The following is a 16,213-nucleotide window of genomic DNA, read 5'->3' on the forward strand; positions in this document are numbered from 1 at the left end:
ACCATTTTCACAACTGCTTTACAGATGATGAAATTGTATATATAATGCATGATTTTCTGACATCGTCTGACACCTGTGAGTGTTTTTGTCCGTTCCCCGCATCTCCTGCTCCCAGCAGTCACTGTTATCATGGTGTTTATTTCTCACAAAGAGAAGTCCTGCTTCCTCGCACAAAAGAAAGGCAGGGTGAATTTTCCTGACCACCGCAAGCAGTGATACAGGCTCATGCTACTCTGGGAAATGCTTTGCATGGGAGGCAGTGGTGTGAGCACGTGCACTTGTGCATCCTGAAAGACTTGTAAATCAGAGTTGCGTGAACCCATCTCAACTCTCATTTCTGGTCTAAAGCCAAAAAGTTTTAATTAATAGTATTGTTTTCAGTTGTATCATACTTCGGTGTATTGCTGTCTGAGCATGACAGGCAGGAGAAAATTTCAAATGGCTGCAGGAAACACTGGGCAGCTGAAGGAGGGAGCAAGGAGCAGCTGCTTGGAACAAGACTATTGTTAACCGTTTCCATTTGTTCTCTGGGATTATTCGTATTTGGCACCAGCCGCTGCGCTAAACATTTACTTGGTGCCTTTACAATCATAAATCAACACTCTTTAATGTGTTATGACAAGATGATTTGAAAGACTCTGTTTGCATGTATGTCATGGATTTTTTTTCTTCTCCCTAATCTTCCTTTTGACATCTCGGCAGGTGAAGAGGACCCAGCAGTGGCCTGAGAGCACTGGCTGAGGAGCTTTTGAATGTCTCCCAGGCTCGTGGGAGACTGTAGGGCTGCAATAGCAGCAAAACTTGATATGCATGGAAATGCTCTCTTAATGGGGGCCTAAAGAAGGAATTGCAGCAGCGGTTCACTGATGCTCCTGTCCACATTGCCAATAGGTTGGCTAGGACAGGGGAGCAAAGCATAAAACTCCAGCTACCTCAGGGAATGGTTCATAATTTTGGCCTAACAAGCCCATGGGACACACAGCTAGGTACTGAAAATGGAGCCACCCAATCCCCGTGTGCACACTGGGGATATTTCTAGTTTATCGGGTTGCAAAATTCAGTTGCAACAGACTAATACCTTGTTTGCAATTGGTTACTGCATGCCAGCTGATTGAAGGTAACTTAAACCACTCTGAAGTGATTATGTGGATTTGCCTGACCACACCCTAAAATTCTTTCATGACCTAATGATAAAAATGAAAGAAAACAGGATCGTAGCTGAGCTTTCTAGAGCTGGAGAAGAGGGACTGTAGTGAAGGCAGATGAACTGGAACTTAATGACTATCTTGAATGTCTGTACCACTGAAGATGCTCAGACCTCCTGGGGAGTAAGAGCTGACTCTACTCTCTGTCACAGACCTGTACCGTATCCCAGCTGGGAGTCTTACCAGATGGCATTTTTGGGTTTAGCTTCATATCTGTTGAGCCACAAGTCAAAGGGTTGGCTTCTACTCCTGACCCCAGGCAAACTCCCTCTGTCCCTTACCCTGTGCCCAATCGTGGCTCCCAGTTCCCCTCTCCAGAGCCAGTTACCACTCTGCTTTGAGATCAGAAAGCTCTCATGGTTAACGGTTAATCACTCTAATTCTCGTACAGAGCCGTGGTGCTGTGCGGCTGCCAAGATGCACAAACTGCCAGCAGTGTTCACATGGCAGCTGAGCACCCAGAGACAGGGAGACAGAGATCAGACGTGGTGCTCAAGAGAAGCCAGTTGGAATTAATGCATATTTTTATTTGTTGCTACTTGGTTATACACCCTGTGAAGCCAGAGGGCTAAAATGGAAGTGGAAACTGTTATTAAAGGGGAACTGCCATCAGCTTTCGTGGCCTGGGGAAAGCGTGCCTCAGTTCTTTCTGCTGCCCCTTACAGGGACCTGGGAAGTGCACATTTAGTTTTTAATGAGAGTGTTTTGTGTGTGCATGTGCACATGTGCAAATTACCAGTGCAGTCCCTGCCCCTCTGGAAAACACCAGCTAGCCCGTCCCATGGGACTTGCAATTGAGTGGGTGTCCTTTATTTGTCTTCTTGTATGTGGCCCTGAAGGTTTCTGTTGAGTCCTACAGAGACTGAAGAAAACTGTCAAAGGTCCTAATTGCACTTAGCCAATTAGCCAAGCTCTGCATTCACCTGAAGGTCCAGAAATTATGCTTTCTGTTGCTTGCATACAGACAGGCACGAGCTCTGCCCTTGCAGCCTATCTACACACAGCAATGGGAAAGGACTGTCTGTAATTCTCCTGCTTGCTGCCTGGAAAGGGGAGAGAGAAAAGCTGGTCGTGTTGGAACAGGAGCAGCAGAATTAACAGTGCATTGTTGTCAGGGAACAAAAAATAATAATAACTTCTGCTGGCAAGAGCAGGGCTGGGGTGGAGGTTGCTGGCCCCCTGCCCTCGCTGTGGGGAAGAAAATCTAAGATAGTTAAAATAGCCAGAATCAGGTTTGCAGGCATTGGGGCTTTCACAAAAGGAAAGAAGAAGGGAAGAAGTTGTTCTCTTGAAATCCTCTTTCTGTTGTCTCACTGTTGCTTTCATTTCACCTTCTCTCTTCTCCTCCCACCACTTCCCCTCCTGTTCTGACCCTGCTTTGCACTACTCCATGCTCAGCTGGAGCCTGTGGTATGTTGGCTCGGGGAGCAGCAGTGCAGCCTCCCTCAGATTTAAAGAGCAGGTTGTGTTTGGATGTCCTTCCGTGCAGAGAAATGCTGGGAACCACAGGATCCTGGGGAAGCCCGTGGACACTGATACAGCAGGAGAAGGATCAGAAGAACAAGCACTAGATAAGAGCTGGAGATGAATAGTCCAAGGTAAAAGGATTCTCCAAACAGCCTTTCAAGGCTTCATCCTGACTTCCTGCCACAGCCTCCCAATTCCTCCCGGTCCCATCTGGACTGGAACCCCCTTCACACCAGGGACTGCAAACCCTGCACAAAACAAGCTGAAAACCTTTCCAGCAAAAGAATACCCCAAACCCTACTATCTGCCCATCTTTCCGTGTATCTATCTATCTCTCTGTCTCCCACAAACACTGCTCTGCACCAGCTGCCAGGCTGGGCTGGAGAGCTCCCAATTCCTCCCGGTCCCATCTGGACTGGAACCCCCTTCACACCAGGGACTGCAAACCCTGCACAAAACAAGCTGAAAACCTTTCCAGCAAAAGAATACCCCAAACCCTACTATCTGCCCATCTTTCCGTGTATCTATCTATCTCTCTGTCTCCCACAAACACTGCTCTGCACCAGCTGCCAGGCTGGGCTGGAGAGATTCCATCGCCGATGGCAGAAAGCTTTCATCTCACTGCGCAGTTTTATTCCCTCTTCTCATTAGCCTTTCATTTATTTTCCCTCTTTTTTTCTCCACCCTCTTTAGGGAACTGAGAGCTGGAAGAGCTTAGAGCCCTTCTGTGGTAGTTCAGGGATGCTGGAGGAGCCAAGCCCTGCTGAGGGACAGTTACCACGGCCATCCCTGTCCCCTTGCAAGGCCTCAGGAGGAAAAGTCAAGGGGCCTTGCTAGGTATGTCTCCACTGCCCAACCCACCCTTGTGTTGAGATACTGGATCAAATGCAGAACAAGCTGGCTCTCAGGACCAGAAATAGGTTACTTGCAATAGTGTGGCACTGTGCCCTGAATAATTATCTAGCGCTATTCTGCAGAGTTATTTTGGGTGTAGATGTGTCTTGTAACAGTAAATCAGGACCTTAGTGCGCAGGATGAGAACAAGCTTCCTCCTTTTCTGCTTCTGCCAAGGGGCTCCTACCAGGAGCACCTTGCCTAGGAGAGACCAAGACTGACCTCTGGCCCTCTCGTGCTCTGGCTTATTTCAGTGCCAGTGTGACTTATTTATTCTTTGATGACAGTGTGGGATAGAAGAGAAGAGGTCTCAGTCACGGTCTTCTCCACATGTAGGAGCCTCTCTTCTCATCCAAGTGCTGGAGGAACTCCTGACACATGCAGATTACCCTGTCCTTTGCTCAAATCGTGTGACTGAGAGCAGCAGCCTTTGTGGTTTTCTCTTGAGACTTCAATTTTTATCATTGAATAATGTGACAGAGATCCAGCTTCATCACAGATAAGCAGCTCTGCCTACTCAAAATCTTTTACTGTCATAGGATTTGGGATTGACCACAGAAAGAGGATTGGAAATCTGAATCATATAGATCTCTGGCATTTCAAGAGCTGAAATATTTCTGGGTCTTTTTGTGATCATTTACTCTAGGTAGTGAAAGAAGAGATGCATTTATTGCATTTGAAAAACAATGGACATGTCCTAACTAAAAATCCAGAATAAGCCTCAGTCGTCTAGTAGCACTATAGTGTTCAGATACTTGCAGTGCTTTCTCTTTTCTCCTGTTCAAATGCAAATCATCTGATTTGCACTGGGATAACCCTTTTTTTGAATACAACCCTGCACTGGTGTGAATGACCGGGAACTGAAAGACCAGCAGTGCATCTTCCAATGCTGCACTACCAGGCTGAGACCAAAGATTATATTTTTATTCTACTTAACAGAGCAACTATCATGTCCTCATCTGCAAAATGAAAATGTCACAGGGTTTCCAATAACCTGCCTACAGACCCGAAATTTAGACAAGCTGTGATATTCTTTCTGACAGTAGTAGCAGATGACTTCTCTTTAGATACTGTAAGCGCAAGGATATAAACTGCTCAGTTTACGCCAATGTTTGCAGGTAATTATTTGTTCTTTTGGGTGACATACAAGTAAAACAACAGATAACTGAATCCTCATCAGGCTTGGAAGCAGGTCCTTAAACAACCTCTAAGCGCAGGGTTTAAAGAAGGGACCTCCAGCAACTGTCCAAGAGATAAGATCAGCTCATGAGTTTCTTACAGGACTGACAAACTTATCACTCTTCACATGCAAATTACCCGACTGTAGACAGAGATGGATAGGAGATGACTCATAGAGAGCTTTTTTTGTCTAAGATGGGAATTAAAGGGTAGGCTTAGAGGTGAGGTGTCTCATTAGCAAACGTTCAGATTTTGCTAGTGTCGCTTGTTTTAGCATAAAACCCAGCAGCCTTGGAGCATGGCTTTGTAGGGCTGCACTCACACTGGAGTGAAAGTTTTTCCTGCAGCATACAGAAGGCTGAATTTCCTGCAGGGTGCATGGGTGCAAGCTGGAGCTCAGCAGATGAAGGGAGCTAGCCTGGTGTCCTGATAGCCATTTCTGGCCCACATCCCATCGAAAAGGCAGTGGACTTCTAAAACAGGGCCTCTGAAGGCACCTCTCCATGGAGACCAGCATTTGTGCAAGCTGTCCATGGGGCTGAGTTGTGCATAGTCATTTGGGCTATGTGCGAAAGTTGGATGCAGAGCAATGCCCTGACCTGGCTAAAACGCTTCTGAGAGGGGAGGTAGCTACAACTGGGGGTAGCAGTGGTCAGTGTTAGCTGACATCTCCAAGTGTATCTACATGGTGCCAAGTAGAGACACCCTACGAACCTCTTGCAACCAGAAGGATTTCAGTGTTTCAGCTCAACAATTTCAAACACCCCTCTCCTAGCCAGCTGTAGAGGACTGCCAGATAGCCATTACACCACAGGTAACACCTAATTGAGAGCTGCACTAGCCTTTTTCAATACATTCAGCTCCTTTCTCATCTGAGAGAAGGCTTCTATCCCGCTGCAGTAGGTGAACTGTTTTTATCATCTGCAGAAGATCAAAGTCATGCCATTAATCCTCTCCCATACTCATGCTCTGTGCCCTCCCTTCGCTCTTCTCCCAGGAGCTGATGGAGTGAAGGGCTCAGCACAGCTTTCCTTGCCAGACTGGCCCAATGTCAGCTCTGCTGGCATAGTTTGAGGAAGCTGTTTACAGAAAACATCAGCGGGTTTTTGATGGCTCTGAAAGATCTCATAATTAATCCTCAGATGAAAGATACAGTCTAGGAAGATGGCAGAAGAGGCTTACTACACTTACTACATTAATAGTGCCGGAGAACGGGTGGAGCCTTTAAATGCAGTGGGATTCATTTTTATTAATCCTGCCTTGGTCTGTCTCAGGAACAGATAGTCACCTCCAGAAGGGTGTTTCCTGGCTCAGGCTGTGCAATAGGGCAGTTGTTTATAAGGGGGAAGATTAAAAGCAACTGCTTGGTTCTGTTTAGGGCTTTGGAAGTAACACATTTGTGTCATTCTAAGAGCCATCTGGATGCAAATAGCAGCCCTCAGGTTGAGGGTTTCAATCCTTAGCCTCCCCACACAGTGTATTTGGAGACTGGGACTTTTGCTGCAGAAGGAAGGTGTGACAAAGGCAGCTGTGTGGGCTGTTTATATTGAATATGTAACATCCTCTGGGCCCTTGCAAGCCTCAAAAACAGATGCTGAGTTGGGTCAGTCTTACCTGTAATGAGGTTAATGGTGAAGAGTCCTTGAGGATTTCCAGTTAGGATGTGAAAAGTCAGTTTTCCCTCTGAGCTAGAGTCCGGATCTAAGGCATCAAGCTGAAGGACAGATGTGTTTGGTGGGGAATTCTCCATCACAGAGGCATAGAAGACAGGTCTGGACATCTGAGGTGGGTTGTCATTGGTATCGGTGACTTCAATATAAATTTCAGTCACAGAAGACAGAGGAATTGTTCCCAGGTCAAGAGCTAGCACTGTCAGCCAGTAGTGAGACGTTCCTTCTCGGTCGAGTGGTCCTATGGTCCGGATGGTGCCTAGAAGAATGACAGAAAGTGCTTGTGAGGAATTTAAGGAACTCAAACCACTTTGTCCTTAATGCCAGACCAGTCTGTGTCTCTAGTCTGCTCCCTGGTCTTTGCAGCCGATATAAACTGTGGCACCAACCTTGCATGGCTGTGAGATTGTGTGGAAGGTGAGGGCTTGCTTGTGCTGAGGGTAATTTGGTACACAAGTGAAAGGAAAGACCTCAGTATTTTGTGGGAGGACAGACATTGTTTTTCCATTATTTTAAGGAGTCAAATCCTGCTTGCTCCTCCCCAGATACAGGGATGCATGTTGTACATCCCTGCACAAGCAAGAAAGATTTGAATGCATGGAACTTTGTAAATAGAATATAGAAATGTCCTATTGGGTCAAAAAGTCAGGCCAAACACAGTATGTAGTTTAAACCTTTAAGGTACACCATTAAACTAAGCTGTCATTACCTGTGTCCTTTTCAATGCGGAAGACAGACAGGCCAGTGCCCTCTCGGAGGAAATATTGAACCTCTCCATCCTTCCCCTTATCGATATCTTTTGCTGTGACCATCATCACTGATGTGCCCTCAGGGCTGTTCTCCTGCACCCAGCCTTTGAAGACAAAGGAGGCAAAGCGTGGTGGGTGCAAGTTCTCGTTGACATCAAGGATGTTCACTTCCAGGTGGCAGAGGGAAGAGCGAGAGAAGGGCTTCCCACCGTCACTGACCTGCACAGTTAGATTGTAAGAGTCCTTCTTCTCATAGTCCAGCTCCTTCTCCAACCGGAGTGCCCCGGTCAGCTTATCCACGTGAAACATCATCTCCTCATCATTAACGAGGCTGTACCTCACCTCACCTCCAGAGCCAGCATCTGGGTCGAAAGCCTCCAGAAACAGGAGAATGGTTCCCACGGGCAGGTCCTCTGGGACCTTCACATTGTTGAGGGCTGGGAGGCATTGTGGGGTGTTGTCATTTATGTCCTCCAGAGTCACAATGAGATCCGTAACAGAGAACAGCTGGTAGCCTGTTTTGGGCTGGTCCCTAGCTTCTATTTTCAGCACGTAGCAAGGCCACAATTCTCTATCCAGGGCACCTGTAACTGTCACTTCTCCAGTGACACTGTTAATGGCAAACTTATCAGTGGGGGTTAGGAGAGAATATTTTATTCTTCCGTTGTCATCTGTATCAGCATCTTCTGCTTTCAGTTGAGCTATTGTTGTCCCCGTTGCTACATGTTCTGGTATCACCACCCAGTAGGCACCTTGTGGGAATTTAGGAGTGTTATCATTGGTATCCAACACATTCACGGCCAAGAGTTTCCAAGATGATTTTTGTGGTGTCCCAAGGTCGTACACAGTAATGTTGAGAATGTAGAAGCTGGTTCGTTCATGATCTAGAGGAGAAAGGACTTGAAGGAGACCCAGTTCCAGGTCAATAGTAAAGCAACTGTCATCATTTCCATCTGAGATCACATAGACCAATTTCCCATTAAAACCAGTATCAGGATCAACAGCTGAAAGGTCCGCAATAGTTGAGTTGATGGGAACAGTCTCTATGATATCAATAGATCGTGGAAAGCTGTCATCAAACTTTGGAGCATTATGGTTTATAAGGTGCAAGTTCAGAGATGTTTCATCATCCTGCCCATGGCCTTGAGACTGAGACTCAATGGAGTGTATGATAGATTCTGTCAGTTGTTTCAAGACTCCTGTTTCCTCACACTGCATTTTGACGGGGAGACCTTGGCTGACCACAGTGATATTTACAGATGTTGGCAAAGCGTAGTTCTCTCCATCTGTTGCAGTTATTTTCAAAGAGTAGAAAAGTGGCTGTTCAGAAGGAAGATCTCGCAGAGATATTCTAAGGGATATTACTCCAGAAATGGGATTCAGTTCAAAATGCCGTAGCTCATTGCCAGACTTGATTTCATATTTGATATGTTGCAGCTCATCACTGTCGATTGCAGAGACCGTGGCCACAGGGTTCCCAACAGGAAAGTCCCGTGGGATGGTGCCACTGCAGCTTGCCTTCTCAAACACAGGAGCATTGTCATTGACATTGCTCAGCATGAGGGAGACGTACACCTCTGTTTCATGGCGGAAGGGTGAGCCCCAATCTGATGCCCACACTCGCAGATGATACCATCTCTGCATCAACTCATAGTCCATTGACTTGGAGGTGGAAATGATGCCAGAATAGCGGTCAATGACAAAGGGAACCGATTTCTTGTTGGCTATGGTGTAGGTGACAAAGCCATTGTCTCCTTCATCTTCATCTGTAGCCATCACTGTTAAGACACTGGTACCAGGAGGAACATTTTCATCAAAGGCCCCGCGGTATGAAGACTGACTAAAACTTGGAGCATGATTGTTGCAGTCAGTGATGTCAATGACAACAGTTGTGGATGTGTGACTGTTAACGGTTGTAACTTCAAGTTCAAAACGAGACTGCTCATGGAAGTCCATTGTTCTGACTGTAGTTATCAGTCCAGTGTGAGGATTGATTTTAAAGCTTGTGCTGTCAGGAGTAGGTCTCAAAATATATTTGAGATTTGGAAAGACTGGTGTGATCTTCACCATAACGACTTGGCTTCCAGCTGGGGAAAATTCACTGAGCTGGACCCGGTACACTTCTTTCTCAAATCTGGCAGAGACATACTTGGAGGGAGGTATATGGATAACTCTAATAGGAGAGAACAGTGGTGGCTTGCTCTTGTCCTTGGCTTGCAGACTGAGATTGAAACCAAATGGGTAAAGTAGCCAGTTGACCTCTTTGGTTGACACAATCATGAACTCGGTGCTCCCAAAGTAGGATTTGATGGCTTTGAAATGTCTTCCTGGATCTCCATCCACAAAGTCAACTGAATCTATCCCTGCTTCTGAGTCACTACTTTCTACAGACACAGTTGCATAGAGAAAGTCTTCGGCTGAGTCAGGTGGTGTCACCTTCACCGAGGAGATAGAAGGGGGTTTCCTGGCAGATGGCTCCACTTGGATCATGAGACTAGCCAGGTTCCCAAAGCCATTCCCCTCCATGATTTTTCTCATTCTGTCCACAGCCAAAACTTGCAGATGGTGCCTGCCTCGATGGGTGCTGTTCAGCCTACCTGTGGTCATAACTGCTCCTGTGGTGGGGTGGACGGTGAATAGGTCAGACTTCGTGTTGAGGGCATAGTAGAACTCAGCATTCTGGCCAGCGTCAGCGTCTGTGGCACTGAGCGTGCTGACCACTGTTTTCAGAGGAATGTCTTCTCTGATGGACACTTTGTAGGAGGGGGGTGAAAAAAGAGGTTTCAAGTCATTTCTGTCCAGAATGTGGATCAAGACTTTGGCCCAGGCTTCGTAGGCAAAGGTGCTCTCTGTGGCCTTGATTATTAACATATAACTGTCTTTGACCTCCCGGTTTAAAAGTGCTGTGTTGCTGCTCCTGGTTCTTATTCTCAAGAAGCAGAAATCCCCAATCACGTGCTCTTCTGTTTTAAAGAGACCGGTGTTGTCTCCAGAGGCTATTCTGTATCTGATGTCCCACTCGGGGTCTGTCTTGTAAATACCCATTTTGACGTAGCTCTCCACGTAGGTCTTGGGGGCTGAATTCTCATAGATGGTGGCATTGTAGAAGAAGTGGGTGAAGTGCAGAGGGGAAGTGTTGCCTTTCTCGCAGCTCGCCTTGCGGACCACACAGTGCATCAGGAAAACAGCAAAACTCAGGAAGTGCCTCTTGATAGTGACTTCCATGGTGTGGTGCCTCCTTGGGTCCTGCAGGGGTTAAAGGAAGAACATTGCTAATTTTTATTAAGGCCAGTATGTTAGGAGAAAAGTCCCCATGAGCTCAGCCTCACCTCCCTGCTCTCTCTACCCTGACCTTTGGTGATGTGATTGTTATCTCAGCTCTTCTTCCCTTCTGTCCCAGTGAGAGGCCTGTCCTTCCACATCCCCATGCTGGCTCAGGCCCATTCACATTCTCTCCTTCAGTTTTTGCCCTTGTAGAAGGCAAAATGTGAAAAGCCATGTGAAATGCTCTGATCAGGCTGACTTCCTATTCTGCGAACGATCTCTCCCTCCCTTCATTCTGCCTTCTCCCTAGTCAAACCGCGTATTTGAACTCCGCAATCCAAACCTCACTTCTGTTTTGTTTCTCCATCCTCACTTCTCCCTCTTAACTTCCCTCTCCACACAAGTTCTTGGAAAATATTTTCAAGAGTCAGTAACAAACTGTGACTTGATGTCTCTCCCCCTCCTACAGCAATCTGTTCTCCTTCCCTGGCAGAGATGCTCTGCTATGTTGTGCAAATTCCTTCTGAATGGCCAGCTCTACAGCTTTTTGACAGCTTTAGCTCAGGTCCTAGTCAAGTTGTACCTCAGTTATCACAAAGTTCTTCTAATTCGCAAGTCTGACCCTGGCTGCCTCCCCTGTGTTGCTTGAACGAGCAGATTTCTAGCAAGACACTTTGACCATGTCACCTTCAGCCATTGAGTAATCTCTCTGGTTCCTTCCTCCTCCTGGCAAAGCCCCAGGGTCAGGATTCCTGTGGAGGATCTGCCATCCATGACCACCCGCCATCAACTTCCTTCTCTAACGACTGCTGAACATCTGTGGCTCCATGATTTATCTCTGTGAACATGGTGTATCAAAGAAGGAACTGGGGAGCACATATGTGATTAAATAGGATGTAAGTTTATTAGCGAGCTTTGCAGAGCTTGTTAAAGGATCAAGGCCTGTTCTTTTCAAAAGCTAAGTGTGTGCATTTAGGGGTTGAAACCAGGGATAAGCTAAATATAGGTGCATATATTTCCCCTAGATATCCCAGGAGATCTTTATCTAGAACTGTTTCTTCCTCTTTTAAATTTAAATTATATATCAAGTACCTGCCAGTCATTTGGCACATTCCTAATTTAAACAGGGAAGACTTGTTTTTCCAGACACTTTTTCAGGACTCATCTCTTTAAAAGCCAGAACTAGTTCAATTTATAAGTCAAGTGAAATGTTAGGAACACATTATCGGAGCCTAACTAACAGTGTGTGTCATATTCTCTCAGAGATAGCTAATTACCAACAAATACAAAGCTGTAAATATGATACTTCCTTCAATTCCATTTTTCATTGGTAAACACATGCCAGTCATCCAGCAATCTCCCTGCTGTGGTCATTCCTTTTTGAAACAAACAGTCTGAAGCTGAATTGCAGCCTATATCACTAAGAAGTGAAACTACCAGAATTTGCAGAGAAGGCAACACAATTTAGATTTGCGAAAATTTAGACTTTTTTTGATGACATTTCACTTCTAGGGAATACAACACAGTTCCAAATGCACAGCAAATGAAAGAAAATCTTGGAGGACGGGGCTAGGTGATCCAAAAAAGCATGTGGTTCCTTCTGAGAAGTTGAAAGCTATGTTCTTAAAAGCTCTGCTTGTTACTTAACAGTGCTTAAGAGTTTTGCAGCATGTAGGGACTTGCCTAGAGCTGCTCCCTTCCAACATTTTCAACTGCTGAAAAAAAAAATGCGCGTGTGTCTACTAGGACTGTGGAGCAGGAAAAGTCACATACAATTCAGAGTAGAAGTAGAACAAGACAGCAGAATAAAACAGCAACAAAACCCAGTGCTATTCCATGAACAGCAGAATTAATGAAGCCAATCGCTTTGTATCTGGGCTAATTGACTTTTTAATTGAATTGTACTGAAATGGCAATGTGAACTCATCTCTTATAAGACATCAGAGAACCCACAAGGCAGAGACGTTATGAACTCCACAACCACAAGAAAAGCAGGAGCTAGAGCACATGCCTTCTCGGGTACCAGCAATTCAATATGGGAGCATAACCTTGAGCACGGAGTGGGTTTTCTGGCATTTAGCGAGATGCAGACTTTCTTCTGAATCTCTCCTGGAATGTCCTTAACCTCACTCTTACCCGTAGATTTCCTGACATCTAAGAAGGGCTTCACTTAGGTTGGTGTTTTTTCCTCTGTGGGGGCATTAGCAGGGTTTTACTCCTCTGTCCAGCTAATTATTTTGCAAAACTTGTCATGACCTCATATTGCTGAGAGCTTTGCTCTCAATTACAAGCTAGGCTGAAAGCAATCAATGGCTTCAGCAGTTATTATGGGGATGGAGAGTAACTACGCACATGGGGCATGAGGCAGAAGCCTCATTTCCACTGGAAATGATCTGAAACATTGAAAGGCACAGCCGAAACTGAGGGAGAATTTTTCTAGGAGGCATCACTATCAGCTTTTGAAGTCTAATAGCTTCTCTGTGGCAGGACCCATGGCCAAAGCCCCAACATTAGCACAGAGAACCTGTCGTGTCCCCTGACAGCAACTGCCTGTGCTCTGAGACGTGCTATTTCACCTTCATTACTGCATGTGCATCTGCTTGGACAATTTCTATACCAATATTGCTAGGGAAACCCTATCACTGTTTGTGCAGTTCCACACAAGCCCATGTTTGCCCTCTCTTAGTTATCCTTTGGTAAAGGAATGAGATGGAGAGGGTTGGTGACACTAGTGTCTTTCAAGCGTTGGCCTATTCCAGCTGAGTGTCCTGGGCTCACAGGAGAGCTCACAACTTCCCACCCCGGGACTGAAAATCATCACCTACTACTTGTAGCCTGGAGTTTCTTCTTTAGTAGGTCACACTGGGAAACAATGGCACTCTGGATGTTTCTGTGTCTCCAGCACAGTTTTAACGTAAGTTGAAGAGTAATAAGTCTCCCAGGAGATAACTGTGCAGCCCCTGCTCTGTCTGCTGTTTCTGGGATCATTTACACCGCATTCAAAACGCAAAACCCTCCCAAAGTAGGACTGGGACATTTCCAAAGGCCGTGGTGAAGCTCAACAGAAAAATGGGGCACAGTGCTCTGAACAGAGGGCAAATCTGGTTAACTACTGCCTTGGCTCAGCTCCAGGGAAAGCCCTGATGGAATTGCCCTGGAAGGCGTCAGTAATGAACTAGCAGAAACAAGGTGGGTTTCTGTGACTCTTGTACTGTGGATGGGAAAGCTGTATATAATCTGAAAATGGCATAAAATCAATTTACTAGCACTTAAAATCCCAGAGGGAGGTGAGAGCTGGGCTGCCAAGGAGGAGCAGCACTGCCAGGCTCAAGGGTCCTTGCAATGGAGTTCAAGGATCTCCACGTTGAAACTGGGTGAAATCAACTGCGCCTGCGATGGATTTTTCCTGTAGATTAGAAGAAATATTCTTCCTGTTTTTCTGAGCTGTGTTACCCCATGTCCTTGTGCTGACAGTAATTAGTGCATGATTCATGGGACCCGTGGCAAGGGCCATACCCACTTCAGGGCTACCAGATACAGCTGAAAGCATTAAACACTTAAACACCCTCACCTGCCTCTGGTCCCTCGCCTCATGGGATCAGTTATTTCTACTCCTGAAAGCTCTCTGCTTCTCTCTTTCATAGCTCCCCTGGGCAGAGATGCCCTCCTGGAGCTGGTTGCACGTGGGGAGGCAGATGTGCTGGAGAAAGCCCATCGGTGGGATGGAGTGAGGCAGGTAAGGCACGCTCCTGACTGAGGGAAATACCAGGGCATCGTTACGTGGTGATTCAGCCTCCTCTCCTAATCACCAGGCGAGGATCAGAGAGCCTCAAGGGGCTTCGCCCTCAGCCCTGTAGATGCAAACTCCCCGCAGAGCGAGTAAACACTCTGTGTATCTCTAATCAGAGCGTAAGCGTGTGTCTAAATTTAACATCTAAATTGTGATCCTCTGTTAAAGACGTGTCCAAATCTGTTGGTTTGAAATGAAGGAACAAACACAACACTGAGGTTCAAAGTGTGTGCGTGGGGAGGCCATGGAGGTGGGTGATATGTGGAGATCGGTGCAGGGTACGGCTACTCCAGCCGGCTGGGGTGAGTAGATGGGGCATGGCCCGGAGGGTCCTCTCGGGGGTCTCCTGCGATGTGCAGGCTGCTGTGTTTGTCGGCCACGTTGCAGAAAAGTGCTGCAGCCTGCCAGGAAGCAGGTGTGGCCCCAGCCCCACCTTTCGATTCCCTTCAAGAGGAGCATTTAAAAGCAATAAAAACCCCAAACCCAAAACAAGACGAGTGCTGAGTGCACCAAGAGCAGCGTTCGCCTCGCTAGCTGTGTTGGGGGCTTGGTCCAAAGTTTTGAGATCAGAAGATTAGAGAAAAATCATGATTTTGATGGGAGAATATGGACAACTTTTCCCTTATTGCTTTTTTGCCAGCACGCATCCCAAACTCTCTTCCTCTTTCTTTCCCTCTTGCTCTCTTCCCTGCTCCCTCCCCCCCGTTCTCTCTCCCTTTTTTTCTTCACTACAAGAAACAGCCTCCCCCCTGGGATAGGTACCAATCAAAATCATCCCCAAGCACGTCAACGTCTTTGTTGGAGGCTACAAGCACTAGGAGCTGGGGGAGAGAAGGGAGATGCGCTTGGCTGTTTGAATAATCAATGATGGGGCAGTTTAATGGTGGGTATGAATTTCAATGGTCATTGGGGAGTAGGGACAGAGAGCAAAGGCAGTAAGTCATATGAGATGGTTGGTACAAGGCTTTGTGAAAGTGAATAGGAGTTGGGTCTCTGTCTTCTCCTGGCTTAGGTGGTAGCTGAGCAGAAAGGGTTCAGCTACAGTTGGAGTAATATCCTTACAGCCGCCTGCCAAATAGGATTGGAAAGTCACAGATTAAAAAGTACTCTTCTTGTAAGGGTGTTGAGCTGTGATTGTGAGATGTTTTGATTCCCAGTGCTGAAATAACCCATGTACACCTTGTGCGGGGGCTGGGCTGCTTGGTTAATGTTTGCCCTCTCCTCTGCTGCAGCAATGCTGATGCGAATTAGATCCTTTTCCATTTGGTGCCTTGCTCAGTTTTGGTGAGTTCCCTGCTGGTTGCTCACAAAGCTGGGCCTGTGGGGTTTGAATTCTGTGGGGAGACGAGTATTTTTTTGAACTGTTTTCTTGGGCTTTGAAAAAAAACCCAACCCATCCCTTCCCAAGCCATGGCACAGAGCCATTCCCATGATCTCGGCAGCATTTCTCTGAATGGGATGCTGAACCTGGGCTAGCGTTGTCCTTGGAGATCCTGCTCCTGCATTTGGTTGTGCAGAGTCTCTGCTTGGTTTTGCTGCGAAATGTGTCCTGGAGATACTACACAAAGCCAGAAAACTAATGAAAAGAGTCCCTGAAGTTAGTGTTTCCTCCCTCAATGTATCTTGGGGTTTTCCAGTGCCTGTGGATGGTTTTCAAAGGGTTGATGTTCACAGGACTATGTCTTGCACCAGTCTGCTTGGGTGCTGTCTTCGTGTGGATACAACTTTTTGCTGGACTTGCAGATTCCACCAGGGCACAGCTGGGCTGTTCCTTCCCCATCTCGTCTTTCCAATCTCCGAATGACTTGAATAGACCTTTGGAAATTGCTGCCAGGTTGCTAGACAACCTGGAGCAAGGGGGCTGATTGTTTAAAACCTGGTGTGCCTGCCTTTTACAACCAAGGTCTACCCTTGCTCGGAGTGACCTGTGAAATGTTGCTCCTGTCACACAGCGAGTGGCCCGTGGGCAGTGTCCGGACCCTGCGCTGTTACGAT

General features: G+C 46.7%; 1 protein-coding gene across 1 annotated transcript in view; it reads right to left on the reverse strand.

Annotated features, from left to right (window-relative positions):
- Positions 1-16,213, reverse strand: part of FAT2 (FAT atypical cadherin 2) — a gene marked incomplete at its 3' end in the record, with an annotated part of 62,395 nt that overhangs the window by 35,475 nt on the left and 10,707 nt on the right. The window contains exons 3-4 of the mRNA XM_009579842.1: positions 7,125-10,410; positions 6,360-6,674 (exon numbers count right to left, since the gene is read on the reverse strand). Coding sequence (XP_009578137.1) covers positions 6,360-6,674; positions 7,125-10,389 — 3,580 coding nt within the window. The remainder of the gene's footprint in view (positions 1-6,359; positions 6,675-7,124; positions 10,411-16,213) is intronic.

The sequence above is a fragment of the Fulmarus glacialis genome, unplaced genomic scaffold, assembly GCF_000690835.1.
Source record: "Fulmarus glacialis isolate BGI_N327 unplaced genomic scaffold, ASM69083v1 scaffold21056, whole genome shotgun sequence".
Classification (NCBI taxonomy): Eukaryota; Metazoa; Chordata; class Aves; order Procellariiformes; family Procellariidae; genus Fulmarus; species Fulmarus glacialis.